This window comes from Clinocottus analis, unplaced genomic scaffold, assembly GCF_023055335.1.
Source record: "Clinocottus analis isolate CAN_PGR_092001 unplaced genomic scaffold, fCliAna1.0.p SCAF_21, whole genome shotgun sequence".
In the NCBI taxonomy this organism is placed as follows: domain Eukaryota; kingdom Metazoa; phylum Chordata; class Actinopteri; order Perciformes; family Cottidae; genus Clinocottus; species Clinocottus analis.
In genome coordinates, this window is record NW_027175943.1 from 2,971,007 (window position 1) to 2,997,657 (window position 26,651).

A 26,651-nucleotide genomic window follows, 5' to 3' on the forward strand; every position below is an offset into this window, starting at 1 on the left:
CACAAACTACCTAAAGAGACACAAAACAACGAGAGACTAAACAATGATAAAGCGATGCATAACGACCCCCAAAAAAGACACAAAAAGATCTACAGAAAACCCCTAAAGAGACACAAGAGGATAATAACAAGAAGTTAACAAGCATAAAGAGTCATAAAAAGCCGCTTAATATTGCGAACATGTCACATTGTAGTGAGTTTTTGGTTGTACTTGACATAATTACACATTCAGCAAAGTAATCCTTGTATCAATTTGATGCAAATGAAGTGAAACGGCAGCTTTGCTGTGGCAGACAAACATTATTTATGGAGCTGTTTTATCGCCTGCTTCTTATTTTATTTTATTTCTTTTACAAAACCGCGTCCTGTGACTCCGTTACAACCCGCCAGTAGACTTCAACCAACCTGAAATTCAGCTTTACCAATAACTTCAGGGCTGAGGACATTTCAGCTTTTCCCAGCATGCATTGGGAGGACAGTAGGACTTTTAAAACAGAAGCTTTTTAATCCAAATATATATTTTTGGACCTCAGAAGAAGAAAAAAAGAACAAAGTGAGAGCTCTTCCTCCTGATTCCGCTTTTTTTCTTTCTCAGACACTGACACACACACACTGAGGAACACACACACATTTTTCACAGCTGATGTCACCCTGCTATCCGGTCCACAAATCCCTCCTCCTGTATTTCTTTCTCTCCATCACAACAACCTCCCATTCTTTTAAAAAGAGGCAGCGAGCCAACAGGAGCTGAGCTGCTTCATCTCGAATGAAGTTGAACCTTCAGTCTCTCTCGTCTGGACCGCACACATGAAGAAGAAGTTTAAAATATGAAGAGACATTCAGTCAAAAGATGAGCAACATGTTGCAGAAGCTGCTTCATTATTATGCAGCAAGGCTTCTGAAGCCGTGAAGCCAGAGGCCCACCAGTGAAATAGATAGATATCTTGTGTTTTTATTTTTATTCCCCCATATTTTCTTCAATTTAACCCTTTACAGGTCACTGAAATTCAAAATGTCAACCCTCGAGCGCTATTGGAGGACATAATAATACTCCTTTACTGTTGTGACATTTAAAACATAGATATAATGAACATCCACCAAATGACCGTATACGGTTCCTTGCCCGTTTAGTGAAAACAAAATATTAATTAATCCCCTGGCCGAACACAAGGCTCACGCGTGGGTGTGAGGTGCACAGCTGCTGGAGCTCATGTGAGTCTTTAAAGTGCAACTTGAACCCCGGACGTCCGTCCTCGTCGGAGGCCAAAGAGGCCTCAGACGCACACGATGCTACACAGCGCTAGCGACCGCTAATGGTTTCACACGCCTCCGCTGTGTGTGTGTGTGTGTGTTTTCCATTTGTGAGGGCCAGATGATACGAACACAATAAGATATTTCAGGGTTAAGAAGTCCTTTTGAACTCTTCTAATATTCTTCTTCCTCTCATCTTGACCCCTTCATGCTTCTGAAGTGAGTCGCTGTTTCGGCGTCTGGGAAAAGTCCCTCGAGCCCTGCGGTGCGTCTCATGACTCCTCGGTCTCATTGCACATCCGCTCGGTCTTCAACTCGTGACGAGGCGGATCTTCACGCTTTCTGGATATGAATTAGACTTTTGTGCTGCGAGGCCTGTGACCCTGAGGCGAGCAGGAAGTGTTCAAAACAGGCAGACGAGGGCTCGTGGAAGAGTTGTTGACCAGGTTGCACGCTCAGTTTGTCGGCAACACGTCTTCACATCATCAGCATACCTGTGGAGCTTTTAAAGAGGGCGTGACCTACTTTTAGCCACAACGGGGATCCGGTGAAGTCCGTTCAGTTTGAAGGTCGTACGTCATCGGGCCGCGTTCAAATGTTCACTCGTAGAACCGGAGTTACGTCCAGGTGACTTCTGCATCTCCTCGTCACTAAATCTAATCTGAAGAGAGTGTGAGTGTATGTGTGTGTGTATGTGTGTGTGTGTGTGTGAGAGTGTGTGTGTGTATAAGTGTGTGTGTGTGTGAGTGTGTGTGTGAGTGTGTGTATAAGTGTGTGTGTGTGTGTGTGTGAGTGTGTTTCCTCTGGAATGTGGAAGTGGTCTCTCTTTCTCTCACATGCGTGTTGTTTGAATCTGAACGGCCACACGATCCTTCTGTGTGTGTCTGTGTGTGTCTGTGTGTGTGTGTGTGTCTGTGTGTGTGTGTGTGTCTTTCCCCAGAGAAGATCACAAGAGGGACGTTCTTGTTTTCTCATCACAAGGCCGGAGCCCGAGGAAGAGGAGGAGGAGGAGAAGAAGAGACCTAGAGAACGGAAGTTGTCCCGAACAAAACAACGGCGAGGATTCAGCTGGAGAGAACGGACGGAGGGAGGGAACCGAGAGAGATGGATGGAGAGAGAGAGAGAGAGAGAGAGAGAGAGAGGGGGTACAGTAAAGAGGCAAACAGACAGAGACTGTTGTGTCACCGTGTGTGAATGTGCTCCCTGAAAGAGATGAGTCAGTGGAAACAGCAACAATGAAACTGCAGAGTCACTGCGCTGCTTTCATTCACAGCTCTCGTTCCGCCGCTCGTCCTTCCTCCACGGCTGAAACGTCCACGAGGCCGCGAGGCGATGAGGCGATGAGGCCACGCTTCACGTCAGGAGGCGAGGACACGCGATGATCCTCACTTCATGACAGATCTCGTGTTAGAAAGAGCGTCTCAAAAACACACCTCCATTGATCTCTTTTCAGCTTCCGTTCAGCATCGTGCATAAAAACCCGGCTGGTGACACAAAGGACACCCGGCGAGCTGCTAATGGGTTCAACATTCATCCGTGTCGAGCTTCTCTCTCTCCTCGTCTTCCTTCCAGCAGCTGTCTTCTGTCGTTCATCATCCTGCCATCCCACCTGACTGCAGTCATCACTCACCGTCTGTCTGCGCTTTTAAAACTAAAATCCCGAATAGACACTTTTCTCCCCTTTTTTTTTTTTCACGCACTCAAACTTGGAAGGCGTTCGCCTGTAGTTTCATAATATTAATGAAAGAAAAGAACAAGGTGATTATCATGCCTCTTTTTCAGTTGTCACCATTAAAACAGGTGTGAACGTGTTGCTTTGAGCTCAGGGATTAAATTAAGGATAATCTGTATTAAAATAGTCCATGCTGATTTTTTATTGAAGTAACGTTTTGAGACTCCTCCATCTGTGCTCTTTCAAATAATAAAGTTAGAAATAAAGGTGTAATCCCTTTGTGAGAACAATGCACATAAAGTTCCATCTGTGTGTTGATAAAGGATTATAACCTGTAATACCGCCGCACACCACGAGAGCGGCCCCAGATTAATACCCATAAAGTAAGTCTTGAGTGATATTTTAAGATAATCGTGTCTTTTGAGAACGATGGACACGAGTCAGGACCCGACGTCCTGATTTAAAGGGTTTTCAAGAGTTTTAAAGGTTTTTTTTAAAAAATGTTTATGGTTTTTTATGGTTTGTCAAAGGTTTTCAAGTTTTTTTAAAGAATTTTCAATTTTTTCAGTTTTAAAGGGTTTTAAAAGTTTTTGTTAAGGGTTTTTAAGGATTTTTAATTTTTTTTCCTCATTTTTTAAGGGTTTTTAAAGTTTTTGTTACGGGTTTTAAGGACTTTCAAGGGTTTTTATGGACAGATTCAATCCCTGAAAGTCACATGTCATGATGTCCACATCCCCGTCGCTCTCTCCGAGTCGTTTTGGCGCTGGTGGTTCGTGACATTTGGCCGTGATAACTGGTCTGAATTACCAGCAGTTCCTACATTTCAGCACAGCGGCACGACCAATTACCGTCTGCAATTCACGGCCTGAAAGGGTCGGCGCATCCGGGCGCTGCTCTTGAAACCCGCCGAGGGATGGATTGCAGCTCATTAAGCACAACACACGTTGTGGCCGCGCGTGAGGGCGGGAAGCCGGCGTGTGATGTTCAGCCGGACGCGAGAGGACAAAACACTTTATTCTTGACGCACGACTGTTCGGGTGGGGGAGGGGCTGCGTGAGGGAACAGAGTCTCAGAAGTTAACCGGAGACGTGACGAGAGATTATTGTCAATCTGGAAGGCCGAGCTCGCCCGGCCGGCCTTGCCAGATATTCAACAATCCCCCCAAAAAATGATCCAGGAAAACTGAAGAGAAAGAATATCACAAAAAGAAGTTAGAACTCAAAAGGTGCTTCTTAAAAACTCTCGAATGTGTCCGCCAGTGAGGGAGGAAAGGAAGGAAGGAAGGGAGGAAGGGAAGAGAGGGAAGAGAGGGATGGAAGAGAGGGAGGGAAGGAAAGCAATGAAGGGAAGACAGGGGAGATAGGGAAGTAGGGAACAGAGGGAAGGGACAAAGGGAAGGGAATGAAGGAAGGAAGGAAAGGAAGGGAAGGAAGAGAGGAAAGGAAGGAAGGGAAGAGAGGGAAATACAATAATAAAAAGCAGGATTTTACTGCTTGTTGAGGCGATGGAGATATTGTGTGTCGGACTGCAACAAATATTAATCTCTTTTTATTGTAAAAATCTAAATTATTTAAACAGGTCTGACATTAAAGTCGACGACAATCTGTTTTTTATTAATTTATTCAGACAATATCAACTCCATAAACGACTGTGACTGACCGTCTGTTCAGACTCTTCCTTTGACTCGATTCATAATTACATCTTCCCCTCGTTGTCTCTCCGCTTCACACACTCACACACACACACACACACAACGCGTACACACACACGCGTCCCACACACACCAACTGTTCGGTCTGAGGCTCCATCCGTCAGTCTGTCAGGTTTTTCGGTTACTAAGCAACATCTCATCCTCCAACTGTCAAAGAGTCTTTTCTTCTTGACGTTTCTTGACAGAATAAATCGTCTCTCAGGATTGAGCTCAGACATTAACTCCAGGCACAGATGTCCTCTAATATTCCTAAAATGAGCAGTTAAGGCTCTCAAAATGCCCGTGATGAGGTGTTTGCATTTCACTGCATCACAATTCATTCACTCACCAGAATATTCATCGAGGAAGACATGAAATACAAACATGATGCACTGCATGTGTGTGCAAAGAACACAAACAAGTGACAGAGCACAGTTACAACCTCCCTTTAAAAGTGAAATCACATTCAAATAAATGGGTGAAAAATTAATAATAAAGATTAATACTCATTTATGTAATTTAATAAAATGAAATGAATAAATCAGCATGAATTTGAAGTTTTGAAAGTTCGTCTTTTGGGATCATCAAAGGATCAAACTTGAATATATGATGTCGTCCTAGCCACTTAGCTGCTACGTTAGCTGGTAAGCTAGCCACTTAGCCGCTACGTTACCTGTATATGTGCACAGCTGTTCTGCTCCTCTTCTGAAAAAAAGGCTGATTCAGTCATATATATATGTGTGTGTGTGTGTGTGTGTGTGTGTGTGTGTGTGTGTGTGTGTGTGTGTGTGTGTCCTTTCCGTGCTGTGTGCATGCAAGTGTGTGTGTGAAAGTGCACTCGTTCTGCCCTCTCTGGTTGCTTGGACACCAGCATTGAGAGGCTGCTGGCCGATGTTTCACAAAGACTGCCAACCACCACTTTACCAAGAGAGAGATGTGTGTGTGTGTGTGTGTGTGTGTGTGTGTGTGTGTGTGTGTGTGTGTGTGTGTTTGAGTGGCGCTTTACAAGTGTTTATTTCTACATCTAAATATATATCTCCTGTAAGTTGTGCATCTATGTGTTGCTTTTACATGTCATATCTTATTCTTTAAATTTCTTTTCACAAGAGTTTGGGCTTGTCTGTGTGTGTGTGTGTGTCTGTGTGTGTCTGTGTGTGTCTGTGTGGGAACAGGAGGTTGTGTGTATCGACGCTTAGCAACATTTCTGCCAGCATACGGACCGTGGGTGTAGGACAGAGAGGGAGCAGCACCAGGGCCAGACCGGTGCTGGTGGGAGGGCCATGTGTGTGTGTGTGTGTGTGTGTGTGTGTGTGTGTGTGTGTGTGTATGCAGAGTTGTGACTGGCAGCTCACTCTGATTAGATAAACAAGTCAAAACTAATTTTATATAGTAAAACATATTCATTTCATTTCCAATCTGATGCGGTCGGAGGAGAGATGAACATGATGACATCACACAGGTCGTAAAGGCGGCATTACATATAAGTTATATAAACTCTTCTGGCTCTTCTATTATTTGCCTTCACCTCTTTGTCAGAAATCTCAGCCAGTTCGCCATCAAATGCTAAACACCACAGCTGGATGTGTGTGTGTCCTCTACTGCACCATCGTCTCCACCGAGCTGAACGAGTCACACAGTCTCATTTTCCTGTATTTCTACTCTCTTTTTCTTCCTCTCTCTTCATCGTGAGCCCTTGTTGTTCCCTAAATTTCCCTCACGTGTGAAACAAATCAAATTCTTTTCCTCTTTTATGAATTGAACCGGTAGAAGGACTTCATTCGCTCATCGTTTCACCTCAAATCCAATTTCTTTTTTTCTTTTTTTTTTTACATCTGATGGAGAGAGCTGTGTTAGTCGCCATGGCAACAGCACACACACACACACGCACGCACACACACACACACACACACACACACACACACACACACACACACACGCACACACACACACACACACACACACACACACGCACACACACAGTTTAATGACCTCGGCACAAACTGTGCAGACGCTCGTGTGATTACTCATCTTGTTGGAGTCGATTTGAAAAACAGGGTGAAGGAGAAGATGGACTCGAAATAATGCAAAAAAAGAGAGGAGAGCGACGGCCAGAGGAGGGTGCTGTTCACCTCAGAGGGTGCTCAGAGGGTGCTGTTCACCTCAGAGGGTGCTCAGAGGGTTGACACACACAGATATGCGTGAACATACAAGGAACACGGAAGGAGAAATGTCAGTAAAAGTCTAACCTTTAACCTTTTTTCCCGTGAAGATGATGAGATGATGATGTGTTTAGTCTCTCAACATGTCCTCTGAGGAGTTGTCACTAAAGTAAGAGCAGTGGACAGATCACTTTTACACATTATGACAACACAAAATGTTTCCATTCATAAATTGGTAGCACTTTATAGTAAGTACACACTATTAAGCGTTAATAAAGCATGAATAAACACTTAATTAATCATCTATAAAGCATTGTTCCAACATCATTAGTGTGCAATTAGTGTGTAAAGTTTCATTATTGATTCATAAGTTTGATGGTTATGACAACAATGCTTTATAAATGATGTATTAAGTGTTTATTCATGGTTTATTAACGCTAAATAGTGTGTACTTAGTATAAATAGTGATTTTCTGCCTTTCTTTCCTGTGGATGTGAAACATGTCGGACTGCACATCACGACTTTGTTGTTCGACCCCCGCGAGCGTCTCAGCGGAGTTCAAAGCGGACGTTGAGTGTTGCATGTGTCATCCTCGCCGCATTTGTTTTTTTAATGGTAAAAATACACCGAAACGGCTGCGGATAAACACACCTTTAACACTCGGCTCCAGCGTCGAACAAAAGATGTTTTTTCTCCTCCATCAAAAGCCAAAGTGGGACTCTGTTTACCGGAGTTTGACTCATGTCCGGTACTTAAAGGTCAAAACATTTACGCCTGCACAGATTTTGACGATCCCACTCCCACCACAGCGTTTCTGAAATATGAAATTACAGGTGGGACCGTTATTTAATTCAACCTGTAATCTTCTAATGTGTGAAGACTCTGGAAACCCTCGCTGACATCTCCACACGTCCGACCCGCCGTGCTGGCAGAGGCAGCCGGCCGATCACGTTACACATTGATATTAATAGCCGCCCTCTCCCCTTTCTCATTGTAAACGAATAGCTGACGAGAGCTCGCACTGGCCCTCTGTGCACATCCATCTTTCTCTCTCATCCCATGTTTCCATCTCCCTTTTCTCTCCCGAAATATGCTCCGTATGCACGAGTGTGCAAAAACACATGACATGAGTGTCAACCGACATGATGCAGTGCTTTTTATTCTGGTTTACCGATGAGAGACGATGATAATCTCATGACTCAAGATCAGGTGGGCAAAGATTGCCATTAAGACGCCAGATAACTTTTTTTTTAAATTAAATCTTTTTATTTATTTGCATAATTAAAACAATAATTTAAAAATCAGCAACAGAGGTAAATAAATATCAAAGTGCTGGAAGAGACAAAAAGCCAACAGGGCTTATTTGAAAATTGTACAAAATTACAAATATAAAATGTAAAATGCATAAGATAGACAACAAAAGAAAGAAATAAGATGTAATTATATACGAGTGAAGGCATGTGTGTGCATGTGAACGTTAGCATTGCTTGTGTTTGTTCAGGAGTATTGGATCATACCTCTGCTAATGCTACAAGCTAAACATTTACATATAACAGCTAAAACTAGAAACACATGGACACTAATCCATAAAAAACAGCAATTAGACTTTCTTTGAGGCAACTTTTCAAACATTTTATCGAAGGACATTTCTTTGTTAGGAGGGAAAAGTCGTTCCATAATTTGATTCCTTGAAATCTAAAAGAAGTTGAATTTTGACGCCAGAGAAAGTGAACTGTGTTTCTGCTCCGATTTAATCACATAAATATGTTTCCAATCAGCGCTACAGTACATCCTTGTTGCAATATTATTTTTTAATAATTGATTTGATTGGAAAAGACAGATATTTATATATTTTGTCATTTTTCTGGGAAACTTACAGAAATACAACATCTGTTAAATATCCATATTTATTGCACAGACTTTGATAAAACTGCACAGCACGATCTCATCTCACAAACAATAGTCCAGCAACCAGAAAAAAACATGACATTCTTTATGAATTACTATTGAAGCGTGAACAATTACTTATTAAAGTCAGTGCGACGTCAACAACAGACGCACACCCTGCTCTTGTGCCGTGACTCTGAGTCTCTTATCTGCGCCTACCCTCTGACCCTCTGCGTGGACGCCATCTTGTCCGCCGCGCTGTCCCACAGAGGCCTTATTTTTAGCGAGAGTCCGGCTCCTCCGCAAAACTTAATATGGGAATGGCATCTCGGAGCTCCTATTTCCCCGCGGGGCTCTCATCGCATGCGTCCATCTATACCTTCGGTCCTCCAAGACACTGAGCTCTCCGAAACACCCGACTCAACCTCTGTCCCTTTTCGTAGCCGCGGCTTCAAACAGGTGGCCCGTCCGACCTCAACGTGGCTCCTCCCATCATCTTACGACCCAAACTATTCCCACCACGTCGCACCCTCCCCCCCCCATCCCACTCAACGTCGTCCTCCTTTTTTTGGCAGCCCCTCCGGCTTGTTCACGGCTCTTGGACGAGTGGGATCTGGACCGACTCGCATACCGATTTGCGTCGCCCCCTCCCCAAAGGGCCCCCTCCCTCGCTTTTTGGCAAGCGGCATCAGCAAAACCACGTGTAGCTCTTTTTTAAAGGAGGGGTGTCACTGCCGGACCTTCTCTTCTCCAGCCGGCGGGGAAAGGAAGCTGTGTTCCTCACTCTCCCTGCGATCGGGACGACGTCAAACCTCTCAAGTGTCTTTTTTCCCCCCCCTTGAGGCTCAAAAGTAGTGACCGCCAAAAGGTGAAAAGCCATGAAGTGGGGCTGGGTGTTTTTGGGGGTCTTCCTCTCTTTGGGGACCCTCTCCTGGGGGGAGAAGGGCATGGAGGTCCCCGAGTACGACGGCAAAGACCGCGTCCACGACTTGAGCGCCAAGAACTACAAGTCCATCATGAAGAAGTACGACGTGATGGTGATCTACTACCACAAAAACGTGGACGGGAACCGCAGCGCCATGAAGCAGTTTGAGATAGAGGAGCTGGCTTTGGAGGTGGGTCTCCGCCCCGAAAAAAAGCATGACAGTGGATGGATCTGTGGCCCGCGTGGGGGAAGGGTCATGCTGGGAATTTGGCTCCAGTTGGAGATCCCCCGGACGCAGCCGTGGCCTTTGCACTTAAGAGTTCTAGATAAGTGGGTTTACAGGTTCTGTTGACAGGTGAGGACGAAGGCGGGTTGGGTGAGGTTGTGTTGGGGGAATTCGTGGACCTTTTTTGGGTGTGGCAGCCTGGATGGATGCTGACCTGAAGGATGCAAGTGGATGAATGTGGGTCAAGGAAACAGGCTGAATGACTGTGAGGCGAGTAGTTCAGCTCAAAGAAACAGACAATGTGGACATTCGGAATCGCTATGAACACTTTTGGCCTTTTCGATGTGATCAAACGACAGTTCGCACAACCTCCTTTGCCTCCATCGGCTCATGGTAATAAAACGCCAGATCTCGAAGAGTCTCACACATCATATACATCTCCTCTTTGCCTTGTTGTTGTGTGTTTAACCTTCATGGCATTCAGGAAGTGTTTCACAGCCGGTTCAGTCACTCATGGCTAACCCTGAGATACCGTGCATGGATGTTTTCCAGCGATTGGATCCTACTTAATCCATGTTCAAATAAAACGCTTCAAAGTTGACTTCATTGATACAATTGAATCAAGGCTCATGTCACATGATGGATCTCTGTTATCGAGCCATTGCACACTGTAGAAATGATCGTATATTTGTCACGGCATTGATCGGACCTCGTTTCACAACTACATTGAGCCAAATTCCAGGACAATCTTCCTATTTCTTGTGTTGTCGATTAATGTTTGCAGATGCGTCGTATTTACAGCTCAGTTTTGGAAAAAAGCTCTTCGGTTGTCGTCCCTGAGGTGCTTTCTCTGAAATCAGCTGCTGCTAATCGGCGGGCAGAAAGCGTGTTCTGGAAACCCTTTTAAAAATCGAGCCAGGCTCTTCACTCGCCGGCCCCGCGGTCGCTGCACCTGGGCCCCAGCGTCAGCTACTGTATTCACCACAGTAATCCTTTGCCTGTCAGAGCGGCAGTGTCTTCTTACAGAAGCGCAGTGTACCTTACACTAGCCTGCATAAGTCACCTCTGTAAATAGCCCGGGACAGCTCTGCATGCTTAGCAAGAAGCTAAAAGCCCTCCTGGGACAAACAGACAGTTTAGGGCCATATCTCACCTCAACTACTGCTCCCACTGCTCCATCACTTCTCTCCAGGCAACACACACACACACACACACACACACACACACACACACAGACACACACACTGCTCTGTTTGGCATTGCCTCCTGGGTGCAGGCCTGACTTTTGAACCATCGCTTGCACACCCAAGTTGTTGCCCGATCAATTTCCCCCATCGGCGCTGCCAAGTCGTGCTTGAGAAAGAGATGCTAGCTGGAGTCGGTCCTCAGCTGGACTGTCACTATATTACTGACTTCCCGCCAGTTGTGACCAAGCAGCCAATCAGGGAAGTGCACTACAGGTGCCCAGGGGGCTTAAAATAGCCGCTCATTACCACCTATGAATCAGGAAGCATTAATGATTAAAGGGAGAGATCAAGGAATCAAAGTGTATCTGGTTAAGTCTATGCTTTTCAGTTTTGACTTTACTTTACCAAATACATATCTATATGTGTACTGGAGCAGATAATGTGAAGATATGCTCCCTGGAGCTATTTCATTGTTTTTTTTTTAGGCACACAGGAAAGTTAATGGCCTGTCTTCATTTTTTTTCCCACCCACAGCTCCCTCTGTGATATGAATAGAAACAGAGTAAGATTAGATTCAGCAAATTAGTCGACAGATCTTGCAGGCGCTGCTACGACTGGATTGTTTTTCTCCATGCATTTAAGAAAGCGTTAACCAGTCACGCCCCCAAAAAACATGTCCAACGCCTTTGATCCATCACATTTTTTAACTAAAACACAAAGTTTTGCATGTGTGAAGTTCTAATCTGAAGGTCGGTGCAGTAATCTGGTCCACTATCCATGTTGTGTTTGACATCAAGCTGCTCTCACCGTGCAGCTTTTCAGTCCGGCGTAATATCTGCGAGAGCGATCGCAGGTGTTTAACACTGACGACTGACAACAACAGTCTGTTTCATGAACTGGAAGCATATTCAGGGAGCTCGAGCTGACAGCTGGCGAGCCGGTCGCTGCTAGCATGAGCGCGCCTCCTCGGCAGACAGAAATATCTCTCATTATTACCGCTGAAGCAGAAGTCATCTGAAGATATGAATAAAGACAAACTGGGAGGGTGCGTAATTAACCATACGCCGAAAGGCGGTGACTCAGTTAATAACGGCCGCATGCGGCGCTGACTAACGCTTCTTATTACGCTGGGAATATTAAAAAATGGAGGTCCACGTCGAAGGTTGAGACGCTGGTGCTGATCGTCACCTCTCTGCTTCCTGATCATTCATTCTCTCTCTCTCTGTTTGACCTCTGACCTTTTCTGCGTGCAACATACTGCTAATGCTAATACGCTCAATCACTGCACTCCACACAGCTCGCAGTGATCTTTACCTGACACACACACTCTCACACACACACACTGTAAACCGCCCTTTCTTTAATGTCATATTCTATCTGCAAACCCCACAGACACCGGAAATATATTTTGTACATGACAATGTAGGTTTACGTTCTATTTCCTTCTTGATTGTTTGTCAAAGTTCATTCATTGATGTCTTCATGGCGGGAACATGCCAAATTTAAAATGCAAGGTGATTCTATAAGTTCAAAAGAAAGAAGAAAAAGATGGCAGAGAACAACGTAAAGTTACAGCAAGTCAAATATATGTTTCAATAATGACGTAACGTGGCAATAAAAGGCATTTTCAACACATTTGCAATTGAGAGCATTGTTCCCTTCAATAGGAAAAAGGTACATTTAATTGTTTGATCTTCATGTTGATGCCACCAGAGAAGAAGACTCAAATATCCAAATGACATTTTGTGCTGATAATCATGATTAAGAGACACCTCAAGCTCAACTTTTGCCCAATTATAATGTGTAAAAAAACTTCACAAATGTATTATACTCCCACTATCTTTAGCTGGGTTTGGCGCTAGTTAGTTAGCATATTAGCCTGCTGTAGCTAGCTTCTAGCTTCATGCACTGCCTCACCAAGTGGCTAGCATGAATATAGACCCACTTTTTCCCCCCAAATTTGGGATTTCTATTGCAAATATTCCAAAAAAGGGTTCGGTTACGTTTTTGTTGTTTATTTAGCAGACACTCACAGAACAGCACCGCTACTGGAGCGCTAAAAAAACAACACATGTTCATAGTTTAAAGGAGGCTTTGTCTTTTGTAATCTGCTTCCATCGTCTCAGAGAGCTGAGAAAAGGTCAGACTGTCGCTGTGGAAACCAGAGTGACAGTCGCTCCTCCCTTTTTCACCCGAACAAAACATTTCATGCTTTCATCTTAAACAACAGCAGATGGCACCGACGGAGGGAGAGAATGATGGGAGGATAATATGTGCACTGATTCACCCCAATTCCTCAATGTTCCTCAATAAAACTTAAACTTCACTTCAATCAAATGTAAATGCGTCCAGTGTTACAGAACGTACAAAAGCATGTAGAGATGTGCTGATGAAATAAGATGTAGAACAAAGAAAATTAGCCGTCTGTTCTCTGTCTTGTAACCTCCATATTTCTCGGGCTAAGTCCCTGAAGTCGATGGGATTTAACGGCAATTCGGCTCTTTGTTTTTAGTAACCAGGCTGTAGAAAGCTGCGTCAAGCTCTTCGCGATCCTCAGTGCACAGAAAGTGAAAACCCGGTGTCAGGGTGGAGACTCCCTCGTTTGGTGACGCCGACCCCGACGCGCCGACCCGTGAACCTCCACCAGCAGCCAGACAGCAAGCGTTGGCTCTGATTTTAAGCGACGACATTGACACTCCGCATCCAGAATGCATAAGATGGATGGGATCTCATTACCACGGGGAGTGTTGGCCGCCGGGGCCGCCGGGGCCGCCGGGGCCGAGTCCCCCCGTGGGCCCCTTTCGCCTCCGGAGCTTAACATTCGACATATCGCTTCAAGCCACTTTGTTCAGCACCCGTTCAATTTCCCCTCATTCAAAGTGGCACGGCTGTCAGAACTTAACATTTCCATCCCTTGAAGTGACACCGCTGTGACCTTTTGACCTTCCTCGCGGTGCATCTGGACCCCCCCCCCCCCTTTCCACCCTCCCTTTCCTCAATTAACAGTGTGAAAAAGGCCCTGACTCAAGAGCCGTTTGGTCCGATGTGATGTCATTGGATGTGACAGGAGTTATGTTTAGATGACGTGCCCTTGGTTTGTTGCGTGTCAAAAAGCCACCTGTTGTTTGTGGAGGATTAATAATAGAAGTGGTCGCACTATTGATTTCGAGGGTCTCAGCTGTTTATGAAACTATAGACGTTGCTGCCTGATGCGCTGTCACAATAAGGACCGGCGTTAAATGCTTCACTGGAAAGTGCTAGGATGTCAGAAATAGAGTTTTGGTTCACATCTGAAAAGTGGGTTTGGGGAGAAAACACTCGATGGCTTCAACCTCCACTAAAGAGCTCCAAGTGCGGCCGCGATAGAGAGCATTGACTCATAAAAGAGCGGGAAAAAATGCTAAAAATGCTATCAGAGTTGGTACGACGCAAAGCTTTGACAGTGAGGGAAACACAAACATACTGCGTGCAGTCACGTGGCGTGAACAACTTACTGCTTTAGTAGCTTTTTAATTTCATCAAATATTTAGCTGAGGTGCAGCGCTTCGCAGCTCAGCGAGGAACCAACATGTCAGCCGCCCCCGGACACGAGACAAAATAGTTCCCGCTGTGCGAGGCAGAGCGGCCGCTCGCTGTTTCTGTCGTCCTAAATTTACTCCGTGTGGCACGCGGTGTGCACGCGGCACTTTTCTTGCTGCACATCATTCATACATGACCCCGCGTTGTCCCTCAACGTAACATACATCATATTTGCTTTGCTGTTTTTCTGCTTCTCCCTCCTCCTCCTCTTCCTCCTCTGTCATTTGTATCCTGGAACGTCTGATGAATGAAGGAGAGAAAGGTGCATTGTGGGAAATGGGAGCTTGATTTGGACTCACATCTTCACGTCGCAAAGAGACGGGCCGAGCAGAAACTTCATCACCCTATTCACAAGATGTATTTATAAAGCTGCAAACGATTGTCACAGCACATGTCTCAGAGTTATTCATAATTTTAATTATGGACAGTTTGAGTCGTCACAGTAGGAATAGCGCGGGTTCAAATGTCCCAGTGAGCATCAGGAGACTGAATCAGCTAAATGGACTTCAGCCATAGTGTCATTTACTGTTTGACAGTGTTGTTTTGTGTGGAAAAAAGGCCTTTTTATGTATTTCAGTGGGCTCGTTCATACCTGACGGCTGACGTGACTTACTGGGACACTCAAAGGCGACGTTGCAATCATCATTCAAAGGAAGGCGTTTACTTTTTTGAGACCGCCAGTGTCGTCACCCCCGTCGAATCCAAAACAACTCGGGTCAACTGAACACATCTGCTCGTCCGTTTGCAAAGCGCGTGGCACAGGACACCTGCCGGCTTCCACGTGACTCACCGCGCCGCCTTCATTAGCCGAGCGCGCCGTAATGCGGCTCCGGCGCCGTCTCGGTGAGTCATCCCCAGATGGCCGCGGACACGTGCGCGCCTCGCAGTTTCGTCGTGGTGAATCAGCTCGTGTGCCTGTGAGGTTTTCCTAAAGGCCCTCCGTGCGCTCTCCATCACCAGCTCCCTCGTTGACCGAGGGGAAGCGAAACCACGTCGAAGGAACCGGAGGACGTTTGGATGCAAAAGCTCCAAAAACCAGCGTCGCTTCCGGATCGCCGCCTTTGGAAAGCCGTGCCGCCGCTCCGTCTGAATCTTTCATGACCCCCCTGGCGCAGTGTTGCGTAAGCGCCCGCTGAGGAGTCCTGACGATGCGTTACAGCAGACATTATTAATTTACAGTCCGGCTGGGAGGAAACGCAGGATGAACTTCACTACTTTTTAAAAAAAAAAAAAATTTGCACAGATCCCAGGACAGTTGCTCATGCGGGAAGATGAGACGCTTTGAAAAGCTTTTAATGCTCCTTGATGTTCAGATTCAGCAGTTTTATGTCGGGTAGCATGTGAGGGAAACGTTGAAAAAGATGATGGTGGGATTTTGCTGCACTTACTGTTCCACATATTCCAAGGGGTTTTACTTTTTTAGATGTTTTTACTTTGACTGTAATATTCCTTTAAGCACTCACCCTAATCCTAATTGTTTGAGTTGTGCTTAGAGGTTGTACATGGGGATTATATATTTTTGTAGCCCTGATTTTTAAGTTTAATTTGATATCTAAGATTGTTTTTTTTTATTTATACCATGTGTTTTTTTCTTGATTTGTACCATGTGACCTGATATATAAGTTCCCCCATTTTAAGGGAGAAGTGGTTTTAGGTAGAAGTGGTTACTTCCACACTTGTTTTATGTTAAAGTGCTTACTTTTACACTTGTTTTCAGGTAGATGTGGTTACTTTTACACTTGCGTCAGGTGGAAATTAAAACATTGTGGCACCAATCGTATGAGTCCACCCAGTGCAGCAAAGAGAGAACAAACCAGCGACCGACGTCTTCAGAGCGCTGCGCCATTTTTAGACAAACTCAGCAGCAATCCCACCTGCCACTCAAGTCCAGTTTGACCAAAGTAAACAGTCTGAAGGCGAAACCTGCACCGAGTCGTGTTGAGCAAGCATGTGGGCGGCCATATTACAAGAAACATGACCCCTCCCCCCTCCACCTCCTCTCCTGCACTGCGACCCCTGCGCCCTCTCCCAGCTCGCCCTCATGGGGCCACGGCCAAGCGCGTCGGGGCGGCACCACAGCACGTTTTTGACAACTCACCCGTGGCGCTGTGCCCTCGACTCGTGTGCCCCCCGTCAAGACGAGCCGACACCGACCGGGGCGCCGGAGCCAAGCGCTCACGCTGGCGACCTCTCACACTAGTGGACGGTTGAGCGAGGAGAGGGGGGGCGGAGGGGCACGAAGTCGGGATAACGTATCCAGATGGATACGGAGAAGCGGTGGAGGAAAAGTGGTGTGGAGATGAGAGATGAAACTATAGGAGGAGACGACGGCTGCCAAGTGTGAACTCGCGGGTCAAGTGTCTCCTTCCGTTCATCGGCCGTCCCCTCCTTCCTTCCCCGCACCCATTTCTATATGCGACGGATCCTCTTTTCTGCTCCTCGACATGCTTTCTCTCACGCCCTTATATAGCCGCGGGACTTCATAACTTCACCTCTTTTATAAATACCCCAGTGGTGAGAATATGGCCATGCCATGTGGCAACAGGGAGGAGGATGGTGTTGTATAGATTTCTTGGCGTTGGCGTTGTCTATTCTCTTCTTTAAAGTACTTCTGCAGCAACGCAGCGTGTTATCTGAGAAAAAAGTGCGATTTCCGTCGGGGGTCGAGCGCTGCACGCTGCAGAGTTTATTAATGCTTCTCCAGCCGATCGTTGCAGAAGACAAGAGATCAAAATGCTTGTGTTCCTCTGTAACTTCTGCTTCCAGGCACGGATTAAAAACATTAGGAAACATCTATTTATTCAACCACTGGTGCACGCTTCAGTAAAATGTATTCAATACTTGTTTGATTTTCTTGTTTTTAGCCCCATTCACTGATTTATCAATCAATCAGGTATTGTTGTACGTAAAACAAAGATTGTTTCATTCAAATCGACAGACTAAATCCCATTTTTGCGTACAACTGTAGTTTGTTATGACTACATTCATAATTAGGTCCACTGCTTTTAAGGGGACTTTCAAGTAAAGTGTCACAGATAGTCATGTGTGAATGAGGGTTTGAATTCGTAACACAATCTCAAGTTATCTCGTCTCCTGTGAAGGCCGATCCGACTTGTTGGACGCCTGGAGGCTGTGACTATTGTGCTTTCCCCTAAAGCGTGACCTCTTCTTGCAGTTGATCACAAGTCAAGCAGCGATTATCTTTCAGGTACGTCAAGGTCTGCCTCTCCGTGCCTGCGAAACTAAACACAAATTCTTCTGCCGCTGCAGTATCTGCCGATTGTTCTCTTCCAGTCCTTGACTGCAGTTTAGCTCAAAACAGATGAAATAACTTGACAACAGACACCACAGAGAGACTGAGATGCTGCCAAAGTCCAGCAGCAGCAAGGCGATGTACTTGTGAAAGAGAGAGGAGGCTCCCATCTAATCAATTAATCAATCCCTAACATCCCCCTACCCGTTCATCCACGCAGCCTTCAATGACCGTAGAGTGTTTGACTATGTCTGACATTTGGAGGTAGTTCTGGTCTCCAGAGTTTCCGCCACCACCCTAATGCCAACAGAAGTGTACATGTGCACATCTAACATGCAGCACAAAGGAAATCCCATTTACCTCCATTGAATGGCGGTGGGACACCGGTCAGAGGAACGGGTGCCTCAGTGGGTGTCGGTAGTTTGGGACTTTGGGAAATACGCTTAAACGAAAGAGTTAGTTGAGAAGAATGACATCATCTCATATCTGTGCTTTCAATGTGGAGCTACAACCAGCAGACAGATAGCTTAGCTTAGCTTAGCGAAGCAAAACGACTGGAAACAGCCGAAACATTCTCCCACCCGATGCGTCAATGCTCCCAAGTTTGAAACGTACTCTTGTAGCGTCACCTTTTAGGACACGTCAGGGACATAGTGTTCAACATAAACGTCCTTCTTCACAGAAAAGTTAGGGTTCAGGGAACGAACCCACTTAGCGGGGTTTAGGGACACAGCGTTAACTTGACGGATGTGACAAACTGTCAACGTTGGCTTTCAGTTTCACTCGAGACGCGCGCCGCGGCTTTCCTGGACGAACGCCCCGTGTGGACCATCTCGCGCTTTCCTGCGTCAGTGGCTCTCAGCGTGCACATTGGAGTCAGTTTGCAAGGCCCCCGGCACGTTGCATGCAGGCGCCAAAAGAGGAGGGTTGAAAGTGCAGAACTTCATGAGTTGTGTCTGTAGCTTCACCCTGAACAGACAGATGTGACTCTTGGCATTGAGGCGTATTTCCCAAAATACTACAACTGCACATCTATGCAGGATAGGAACAACCAAACATGCTCATTTTACCCTTTAAAAGAAGCCTTCGCCACCGCGTGGAACCTTTCCCATCAGCTGTTAGCTGGCGATTATCTTGCTTTAGCGTTTCAAAGTAAAGAGGCCAATCCTCCTAACCAGATTAGAGGGGAATTGGCGCTGGGTGCAATCATGAGCTAATGTGTCTGGACTGCAGAGCCCAAAATAATGGATGGCATCAAAGATTGCCTGTGAAGAGCAACACAGCACATACAATACTTTTCATGCTGCATTAGCTATGTGTTGCTGGTGCTTCTTGGGGCACTTGGCCGCAGATGAATGCTTCGCAAGGCGCCACATAACGCTTTCGACTCACTTCAGTCAGAGCGTAACCTCACATGTAACGGGGGGGAAAACGGCAATGTGCATTTGTTTATCGCTTCGGGCCTGTGTATTTACAGTACATGTGCACGTATGCAGCGGCTTTACTTTTGCAAAGTGTGCGCTCCTCTCCTTTCCACCGCACCTGTCGCAGCGCCTCCTCCCCCTCGACATAGTTGGCTCAAGTTCTGCCCCTCTTGTTCTTCTGGAAACCCCGCTGTCTGTGCTCCTCTCGCGCCGGCTATGAGTGCTGTCAATTGTTGGCTTCGGTTTCACTCCGTTTTAGAAAGTGCAAGGCAGCGATCTAAAGCTTTTGCTTTTAAGGCCTTGAAAATTAGGATGAAATGCCAAAGGGGTTGCTCGTGTAAACCAAACTGAAAGCGTGCTTCCGAGGGAATTTAGAGATTAGGAAAACGTCCACCACGGACGGACGAGACGGCGACGTCGGTCTCGGGTCGAAATCAGTTGTCACGTGGTGCTATATACAACTCTTTCTCTCTCTCTCGCTCCAGCTCGCAGCCCAGGTTCTGGGCGACTTCGACGACGAGGACATCGGATTCGGCCTGGTGGACGAAAAGAAGGACTCTGCTGTCGCCAAGAAGCTCGGTAAACTTTTATGCCAACACAATGACTTGGCGGTGAAAACACTGACTCATCGTCACAATTTACAAAACAAAAGACAGATGCACTGAAAATCCAATGAAGTGTACGATCATGTTAACAGCAAAGGTAAAGAATTGGTCATTCTTTGTAAATGTGGGATCGAATCTGGATTGAAGCGACAGTAAACCAAACATGAGACAAGTCTGACCTCAAGTGTTGAGTTGATGTCACAGCTTCTTTGTAATGGCAGCTGTAAATGAGCCCATGAGCAAGAAAAATCAGCTGCATGAATATGTTTGTAGTCTTCTTTTATTGTTTTTTTTTTAAAGAAAAGTCTATCTTGACACAAACCAACAACCAACTGCTCTGTGACAGATTAATCTTTACCTGTATACGGCTCTTTAAGGACATATCAACCACACTATGTAATGAGTTAAAGTTCTAGAAGTAAACATAAATATTGACAACTTATATATGTGAGATCATATTTCCGGTGTGACGGTGTCATGACTGTTTCTCCGCAGGTCTGGATGAGGTGGAGAGCATCTACATATTTGCCGACAATGAGATCATCGAGTATGACGGCGAGCTGGCAGCCGACACCCTGGTGGAGTTCCTCTACGATGTGAGTAACATCTGGCCCGGTGCAAAGCACTGTGGGTAAAAGCGCCGACTGCGTTTAGTCGTCAGTATACTGTGGCACCTCGACGTGAGGACTGATCCAAAGCGTCTCCCGTCAGGTGGTCGAGGACCCCGTGGAGGTCATCGACAACGAGCGCGAGCTGAAGGGTTTCTACAACATGGACGAGGTCATCAAGCTCGTCGGCTACTTCAAGAGCGAGAAATCTCCTCGTAGGTCGAAAGTTCACGATCCGACGGCTTCAAACGGATGAAACTTAAAAGAAACCGCCGCCGTGAGCCTAATGCCGTGTTCCTAATGCCGTGTTCCTTCTTTGTTCCCCGTCCAGACTTCATTGAGTTCGACGACGCCGCCGAGGAGTTCCACCCCTTCGTCAAGTTCTTCGCCACGTTTGACCCCAAGGTGCGAATCGTTTGTTTGAAATTTGAGTTCGAACGTTGAAATGTTCTGGCGTCTCCCGCCGCTCACCTCTCTCCGCGTTCTTTCAGATCGCCAAGAAGCTGAAGCTGAAGGTGAACGAAGTCGACTTCTATGAGCCCTTCATGGAGGAGCCCGTCACCATTCCAGGAAAGCCCTACATCGAGTCTGAGCTCGTCGATTACATTGAACAGCATGACAGGTGAGGCCCTGTGTGATGCTGTGGACATGTGTTGAGGTACTTGTACTCGCAAAGACAACCGTTTTACATTTTCCTTTAGAGACTAACTGCAAATATCTTACTCTGACACCTTTGGTATCACTTTCCTTTGTGCTATGAATATTAGTCTTTATTTTCCTGGGGCAATGTGCCCTGTGGCAAACAAAATGTAATAGTTAAACTGAAGCTGAAATGGAATTACTCTAAAAGCCAATGAAGTCTTTCTTCTAAAGCCATTGTGCAGTCAACATTTAGTACTTTTGCTTGTTACGTAGTAGTTTCACACTGTGTTATTGCTAGTTTTACTTCTGGTATTGCTAGTTTTACTTCTGGTATTGCTAGTTTTACTTCTGGTATTGCTAGTTTTACTTCTGTTATTGCTAGTTTTACTTCTGGTATTGCTAGTTTTACTTCTGTTATTGCTAGTTTTACTTCTGGTATTGCTGGTTTTACTTAGGTACAAGAAGCACTGTTTAGATCAATGCAGAATGTAGACAATAATTGTTGATAATCTTATGACATTTGGAGAACTTTCATAGGAGAAAACATCTTCAAACTAATGTTTTTCCCCCCACAGTATAAACCAATGGATAATAATTGTATTTGCAATGTTTTTTTTACAGACCCACACTGAGGAAGCTGGAGCCCCACAGCATGTATGAGATCTGGGTAAGAGATATAAAGCTGCTTTTCAAAAAGTTATCCGTGAAACAAAGTTCCCTTTCTTCTCTAATAACACTTTAAATGTCTTATCAGTCAATCTGGAGTGGAAATATCCTTCTTTTTGTGCTTGCAGGAGGATGACATTGATGGAGAGCACATTGTTGCCTTTGCTGAGGAAGATGACCCAGGTAGAAGTCCACCCCAGTGCCTCTTTATATCCACGTAGAGATTCGACCAGCTTTGCCAATGCGTTCAGGTACCGGGCTCACAAACCACGGCTGACATTTGAACTGTTCTTCAGACGGTTTTGAATTCCTGGAGATCCTGAAGGAGGTGGCACGCGAGAACACCGACAACCCCAACCTCAGCATCATCTGGATCGACCCCGACAATTTCCCCCTGGTATGAACATCCCTCACTTAAGCAGAGCACTAGCCAGCAGGCACAGTCCATACAGGTTGGAATACGGCACGTTTGACGACTAACAAATGTCCGTCTCTCTCGATCAGCTGGTGCCGTACTGGGAGAAGACCTTCGGCATCGACCTCTCTTCTCCTCACATTGGTGTGGTCGATGTTGAGGACGTAAGCAACCTCTCTCAACTTTTGGATGAACCTGCGATGAAACATTGATTTCAAGTGGTTTAAAGTGCAATAAGCGAAACACTTTAGCTCCCTTATAACCTTTGTTTTACCCTTATACCCTTTGTTTTACGCCTATACCCTTTGTTTTAGCCTTATACCCTTTGTTTTAGCCTTATACCCTTTGTTTTAGCCCTATACCCTTTGTTTTAGCCTTATACCCTTTGTTTTAGCCTTATACCCTTTGTTTTACCCTTATACCCTTTGCTTTAGCCTTATACCCTTTGTTTTAGCCTTATACCCTTTGTTTTAGCCTTATACCCTTTGTTTTACGCCTATACCCTTTGTTTTAGCCTTATACCCTTTGTTTTACGCCTTTACCCTTTGTTTTAGCCTTATACCCTTTGCTTTAGCCTTATACCCTTTGCTTTAGCCTTATACCCTTTGCTTTAGCCTTATACCCTTTGTTTTAGCCTTATACCCTTTGTTTTACGCCTATACCCTTTGTTTTAGCCTTATACCCTTTGTTTTAGCCTTATACCCTTTGTTTTAGCCTTATACCCTTTGTTTTAGCCCTATACCCTTTGTTTTAGCCCTATACTATCAGTAAATGTCTGCACCTTTACTCATAATTGGAGCCTGTTATTGAGTCTTTGGTCCTTGAGTGATTATTTTTGTTTCCCCGTCATCGGCAGGCCGACAGCGTGTGGATGGAGATGGACGACCAGGACGAGATGCCGACAGCGGACGAGCTCGAGCAGTGGATCGATGACGTTCTGTCTGGAAAGATTGACCCAGATGATGATGATGATGACGACGACGACGATGACGACGATGACGATGATGATGACGACGATGATGACGATGACGATGACGACGATGACGACGACGACGACGACGATGATGACGATGATGATGACGATGACGACGACGATGATGACGACGATGACGACGATGACGATGATGATGACGATGATGAATAAATGTTGACCAGCATATTTCACTTCACTATAATTTAGCCAGAAACGGCTAAACCCAAACGTAGTTCCAGTTTTTTTTCTTTTTCTTACATCTAGCAGCAAACACAAGTTGTGTTAGCTTCCTGTAAGGTGTCCTGTGAAGGACAAACATAATGACCCGATGGGAAACCTTTACTGTCAGTCAGGGAGGAATATCTTTAAAGAAGCAGAGGATGTGCATCACTGTTGATGAACAGGGTTGCTGCTTAAAATGTTACATGTCCTTTGTTCTTGTTCGAATATGCTAATCTCTCACCTCTGAGGTTCACAATGAACGTTAGCGTCTGTGCTAACCGAGGCCCTGATGTTTTCTACCTAATGTCACAGACCGGGGTTCACCCCTTTCTCATCTTCTGTTTCAATGTCTTGTTTTCTACTTGATGAAGAGAAGAAACAAACACTTTCATTTACTATATTTAAGAGATTAACCTGAAATCACTGGACAGTCTTAAGATTTTTACAATCTTGGAAAACTATTGGGATACAGGGAAATACAAAAGTTACAAATTGATTTGTTTCTGCTCTCATATTAAAAAATGAAAGACAAAAGTGTTTTACAACCAATGCTGTTTTTTGTCGTTATTTCTACATGAAATACACTGATATTTATACCTATCTATTCAAATGCATTATATTATTCTAGTAGAAACATGTCGGCCGGCTAATTGAAGACAGACGGTATGTCGATAAAAAGGGCTAATTTTAAGTAAGAAAAACAAGATTCTTATTGTCATAAACAGTCAAGAAAAGTTAGTAATATGTCATATTACTTTTCTACCAATATGAAATGCTACACACTGCACCTTTAACATGTCTGAGAAATTTGAGTATTTTAAATGCTAGATGTTCATTTTAATTCAAATTCATGATTCAAACTCATCTACTGTGGGATAAAAAGTGAGCTCACAGTAAGAAAAGTAGTGAGTCATAGCTTGTACCAATTGTACTCTGAGTTTATATGATGCTGGAAAGAATGAAAATGAACAACAACAGCTAGTCTGTGAGTTTATTTTTTACTTTTTGTATCACTAAGTAGACTTTATAAAAACAATTGTGGATTAAACATAAAAAGTAAGAATGTTAAAACGGTGTCTAGATGTAACAGCTAATCTGTGAGTTTATTTTTTTAATAGATTTTTGATGTTTTCCACTTCATGTCACAGACCCCGGTTTGTGTCATTCACCCCTTTCTCATGTTGACAATGCTCTTGGATATTAAAGATTAACCGGTTGCCAGTAAATGCCATCAATACTTTCTGATTGCCTAATATGCCTTTTTTCAAAGGGGGTGTTACAAATGAACAGGTCTTTAAACCACATAAAACCAGCCCGAGGGATCACATCAGTCAGGATTAAGGTGACTGAGCAAACCTTGAGTTGACTTGCACGATGAATTTCACCATTTTCCTGCTTGTGACGCTGTTCTGGGGCTCCATTTCAGCCCAGGATGAAGGCACTAGTGAAACACAGTCATGCTTCCCTGACATGTGCAACCTCCTGAAAGAGTTTGGTGCCTTGGGAGAAAAACTGGGAGCCATGGAAGCCAGACTGAAGGACAGTGAAACCAGACTGAAGGACAGTGAGAGCCAGATTCTTGAACTGAAGACCAAAGGTACAGTGAAACCCTTTCTTCGATTTATTTGAATACTCCTGTGAAGAATTCTAATATTTTAAATGCTATATGTTCATTTTGATTCAATCTAATATTTCAACTCGGATATTGTGGGATAAAAAGTCTGAGATCGCTGATACAAGCGACCAAAAGATGCTTCCTTCGAAGGTTTTCTGGGCTCAGACTTGGAGATAGGGCGAGGAACTCAGACACCCGGAGGAGTTCAGGGTAGAGCTGTTACTCTTTTGATTCAAAAGGGTCCAGCTGAGGAGGTTCTGGCACCTGATCAGGATGCCTCCTGGATCCTCCCTCGAATGTCCAACTGGGAAGTTGAACATCTGTAGAAGTACTTATGTAATCAGCATGTTTTGTTTCACACAGAAAGAACCAACGTGGTGTTCAGTGCAGCAATTGGAGGAGGAGATAAAGACATTGGACCCTTCAACACAGACACAACTTTAATCTTCACAAGAGTGATTACAAACATTGGTGCTGCCTACAATCCATCCACAGGTAATACCATCAGTTGCCTAAATGTTTAGTTTTGTATCAGTATTATACAGACTTTGAATACAGTTGAAGTGTTAATAAATTGAAAGAAAGTGACCACTCTGTAATTTCCACAGGTATCTTTGTCGCACCCATAGCCGGCATTTACTACTTCACCTTCTCTTATCATGTTGCTGGAGGGCGGCACCCAGTTTGGATAACCCTCTTCAAGAACAGCGAGATTGTTGTGACGTCCAAAGAGTATAAAACAAATCACCACTGGGCCGACAACGGAGGCAACGCAGTGTTTGTGCAGCTGCAGCGAGGGGACCACGTGTTTTTGAGATTGCATGCTAATACATATGTTTGGGGAGACGATTACTTAACCACCTTCAGCGGTTTCTTGGTCAACCAAGTTTAAGGAAAGAGGATGCGATTCATTTGTCATCATGATGAAGATTTAAAGGTTCAGACTTAAACGTGCAGTGTGTAGGATTTGTTGGTATCTAGTGGTGAAGTAGCAGAAGGCAAAATGTTTTAACTTCTGTGTGCCAGGCGTCTAGGAACACAATGATGGCCGACACAAAAATGCAAATGACCATTTCTAGTTTCAGTGTTTGGCGAGTGTAGAAACATGGCGGCCGGCGAATTGAAGACAGACGGTATGTCGATATAAAGGGCGAATTTTAAGCAACAAAAACAAGATTCTTATTGTCATAAACAGTCAAGAAAAGTTAGTAATATGTCATATTACTTTTCTACCAATATGAAATGCTACACACTGCACCTTTAACATGTCTGAGAAATTTGAGTATTTTAAATGCTAGATGTTCATTTTAATTCAAATTCATGATTCAAACTCAGCTACTGTGGGATAAAAAGTGATCTTACAGTAAGAAAAGTAGTGAGTCATAGCTTGTACCAATTGTACTCTGAGTTTATATGATGCTGGAAAGAATGAAAATGAACAACAGCTAGTCTGTGAGTTTATTTTTTACTTTTTGTATCACTAAGTAGACTTTATAGATTGTTTTGTTGATTAAAAATAAAAAAGTAAGAATGTTAAAATGGTGTCCAGGTGTACTATCTTTATCTTTATGAAGCCAATTAAATGTCTGGGTCCATTGTTTGCATCATTCACTGTTTGTATAATTCCATAGATGGATAAACTCAGACCTCAAA

The 26,651-nt window shown here is 44.7% G+C and overlaps 2 protein-coding genes across 3 annotated transcripts; both read left to right on the forward strand.

Moving 5' to 3' along the window:
• The first annotated feature begins 9,382 nt into the window (after positions 1-9,382).
• casq1b (calsequestrin 1b) lies at positions 9,383-23,932 on the forward strand. 2 transcript variants are annotated; one of them, XM_068588171.1, is made up of 12 exons: positions 9,383-9,773; positions 17,751-17,783; positions 19,738-19,831; positions 20,353-20,453; positions 20,569-20,680; positions 20,797-20,870; positions 20,957-21,087; positions 21,729-21,774; positions 21,902-21,956; positions 22,070-22,170; positions 22,278-22,352; positions 23,045-23,932. In XM_068588171.1, exons 1-12 carry the CDS (start codon positions 9,537-9,539, stop codon positions 23,330-23,332), a joined length of 1,347 nt encoding a protein of 448 aa, XP_068444272.1. In that variant the 5' UTR covers positions 9,383-9,536; the 3' UTR covers positions 23,333-23,932. The 2 variants fall into 2 exon arrangements, with proteins under 2 accessions (XP_068444272.1, XP_068444273.1); XM_068588172.1 differs by lacking the exon at positions 17,751-17,783.
• An 825-nt stretch (positions 23,933-24,757) lies between these two features.
• Positions 24,758-25,890, forward strand: LOC137792496 (complement C1q tumor necrosis factor-related protein 3-like). The gene is made up of 3 exons (XM_068588218.1): positions 24,758-24,980; positions 25,362-25,493; positions 25,607-25,890. The coding sequence occupies exons 1-3, from the start codon at positions 24,758-24,760 to the stop codon at positions 25,888-25,890; spliced, it is 639 nt and encodes a 212-aa protein (XP_068444319.1).
• The last annotated feature ends 761 nt before the right edge of the window (positions 25,891-26,651 follow it).

Excerpts from the sequence above, each read along its gene's own strand:
- casq1b (XM_068588171.1), top strand. The coding sequence starts at position 9,537 with ATGAAGTGGGGCTGGGTGTTTTTGGGGGTCTTCCTCTCTTTGGGGACC. Across the intron at positions 20,681-20,796 it reads CAAGAGCGAGAAATCTCCTC|ACTTCATTGAGTTCGACGAC; the intron begins GTAGGTCGAAAG and ends TTCCCCGTCCAG. Across the intron at positions 21,957-22,069 it reads TGCTGAGGAAGATGACCCAG|ACGGTTTTGAATTCCTGGAG; the intron begins GTAGAAGTCCAC and ends ACTGTTCTTCAG.
- LOC137792496 (XM_068588218.1), top strand. The coding sequence starts at position 24,758 with ATGAATTTCACCATTTTCCTGCTTGTGACGCTGTTCTGGGGCTCCATT. Across the intron at positions 24,981-25,361 it reads TCTTGAACTGAAGACCAAAG|AAAGAACCAACGTGGTGTTC; the intron begins GTACAGTGAAAC and ends TGTTTCACACAG. Across the intron at positions 25,494-25,606 it reads TGCCTACAATCCATCCACAG|GTATCTTTGTCGCACCCATA; the intron begins GTAATACCATCA and ends TAATTTCCACAG.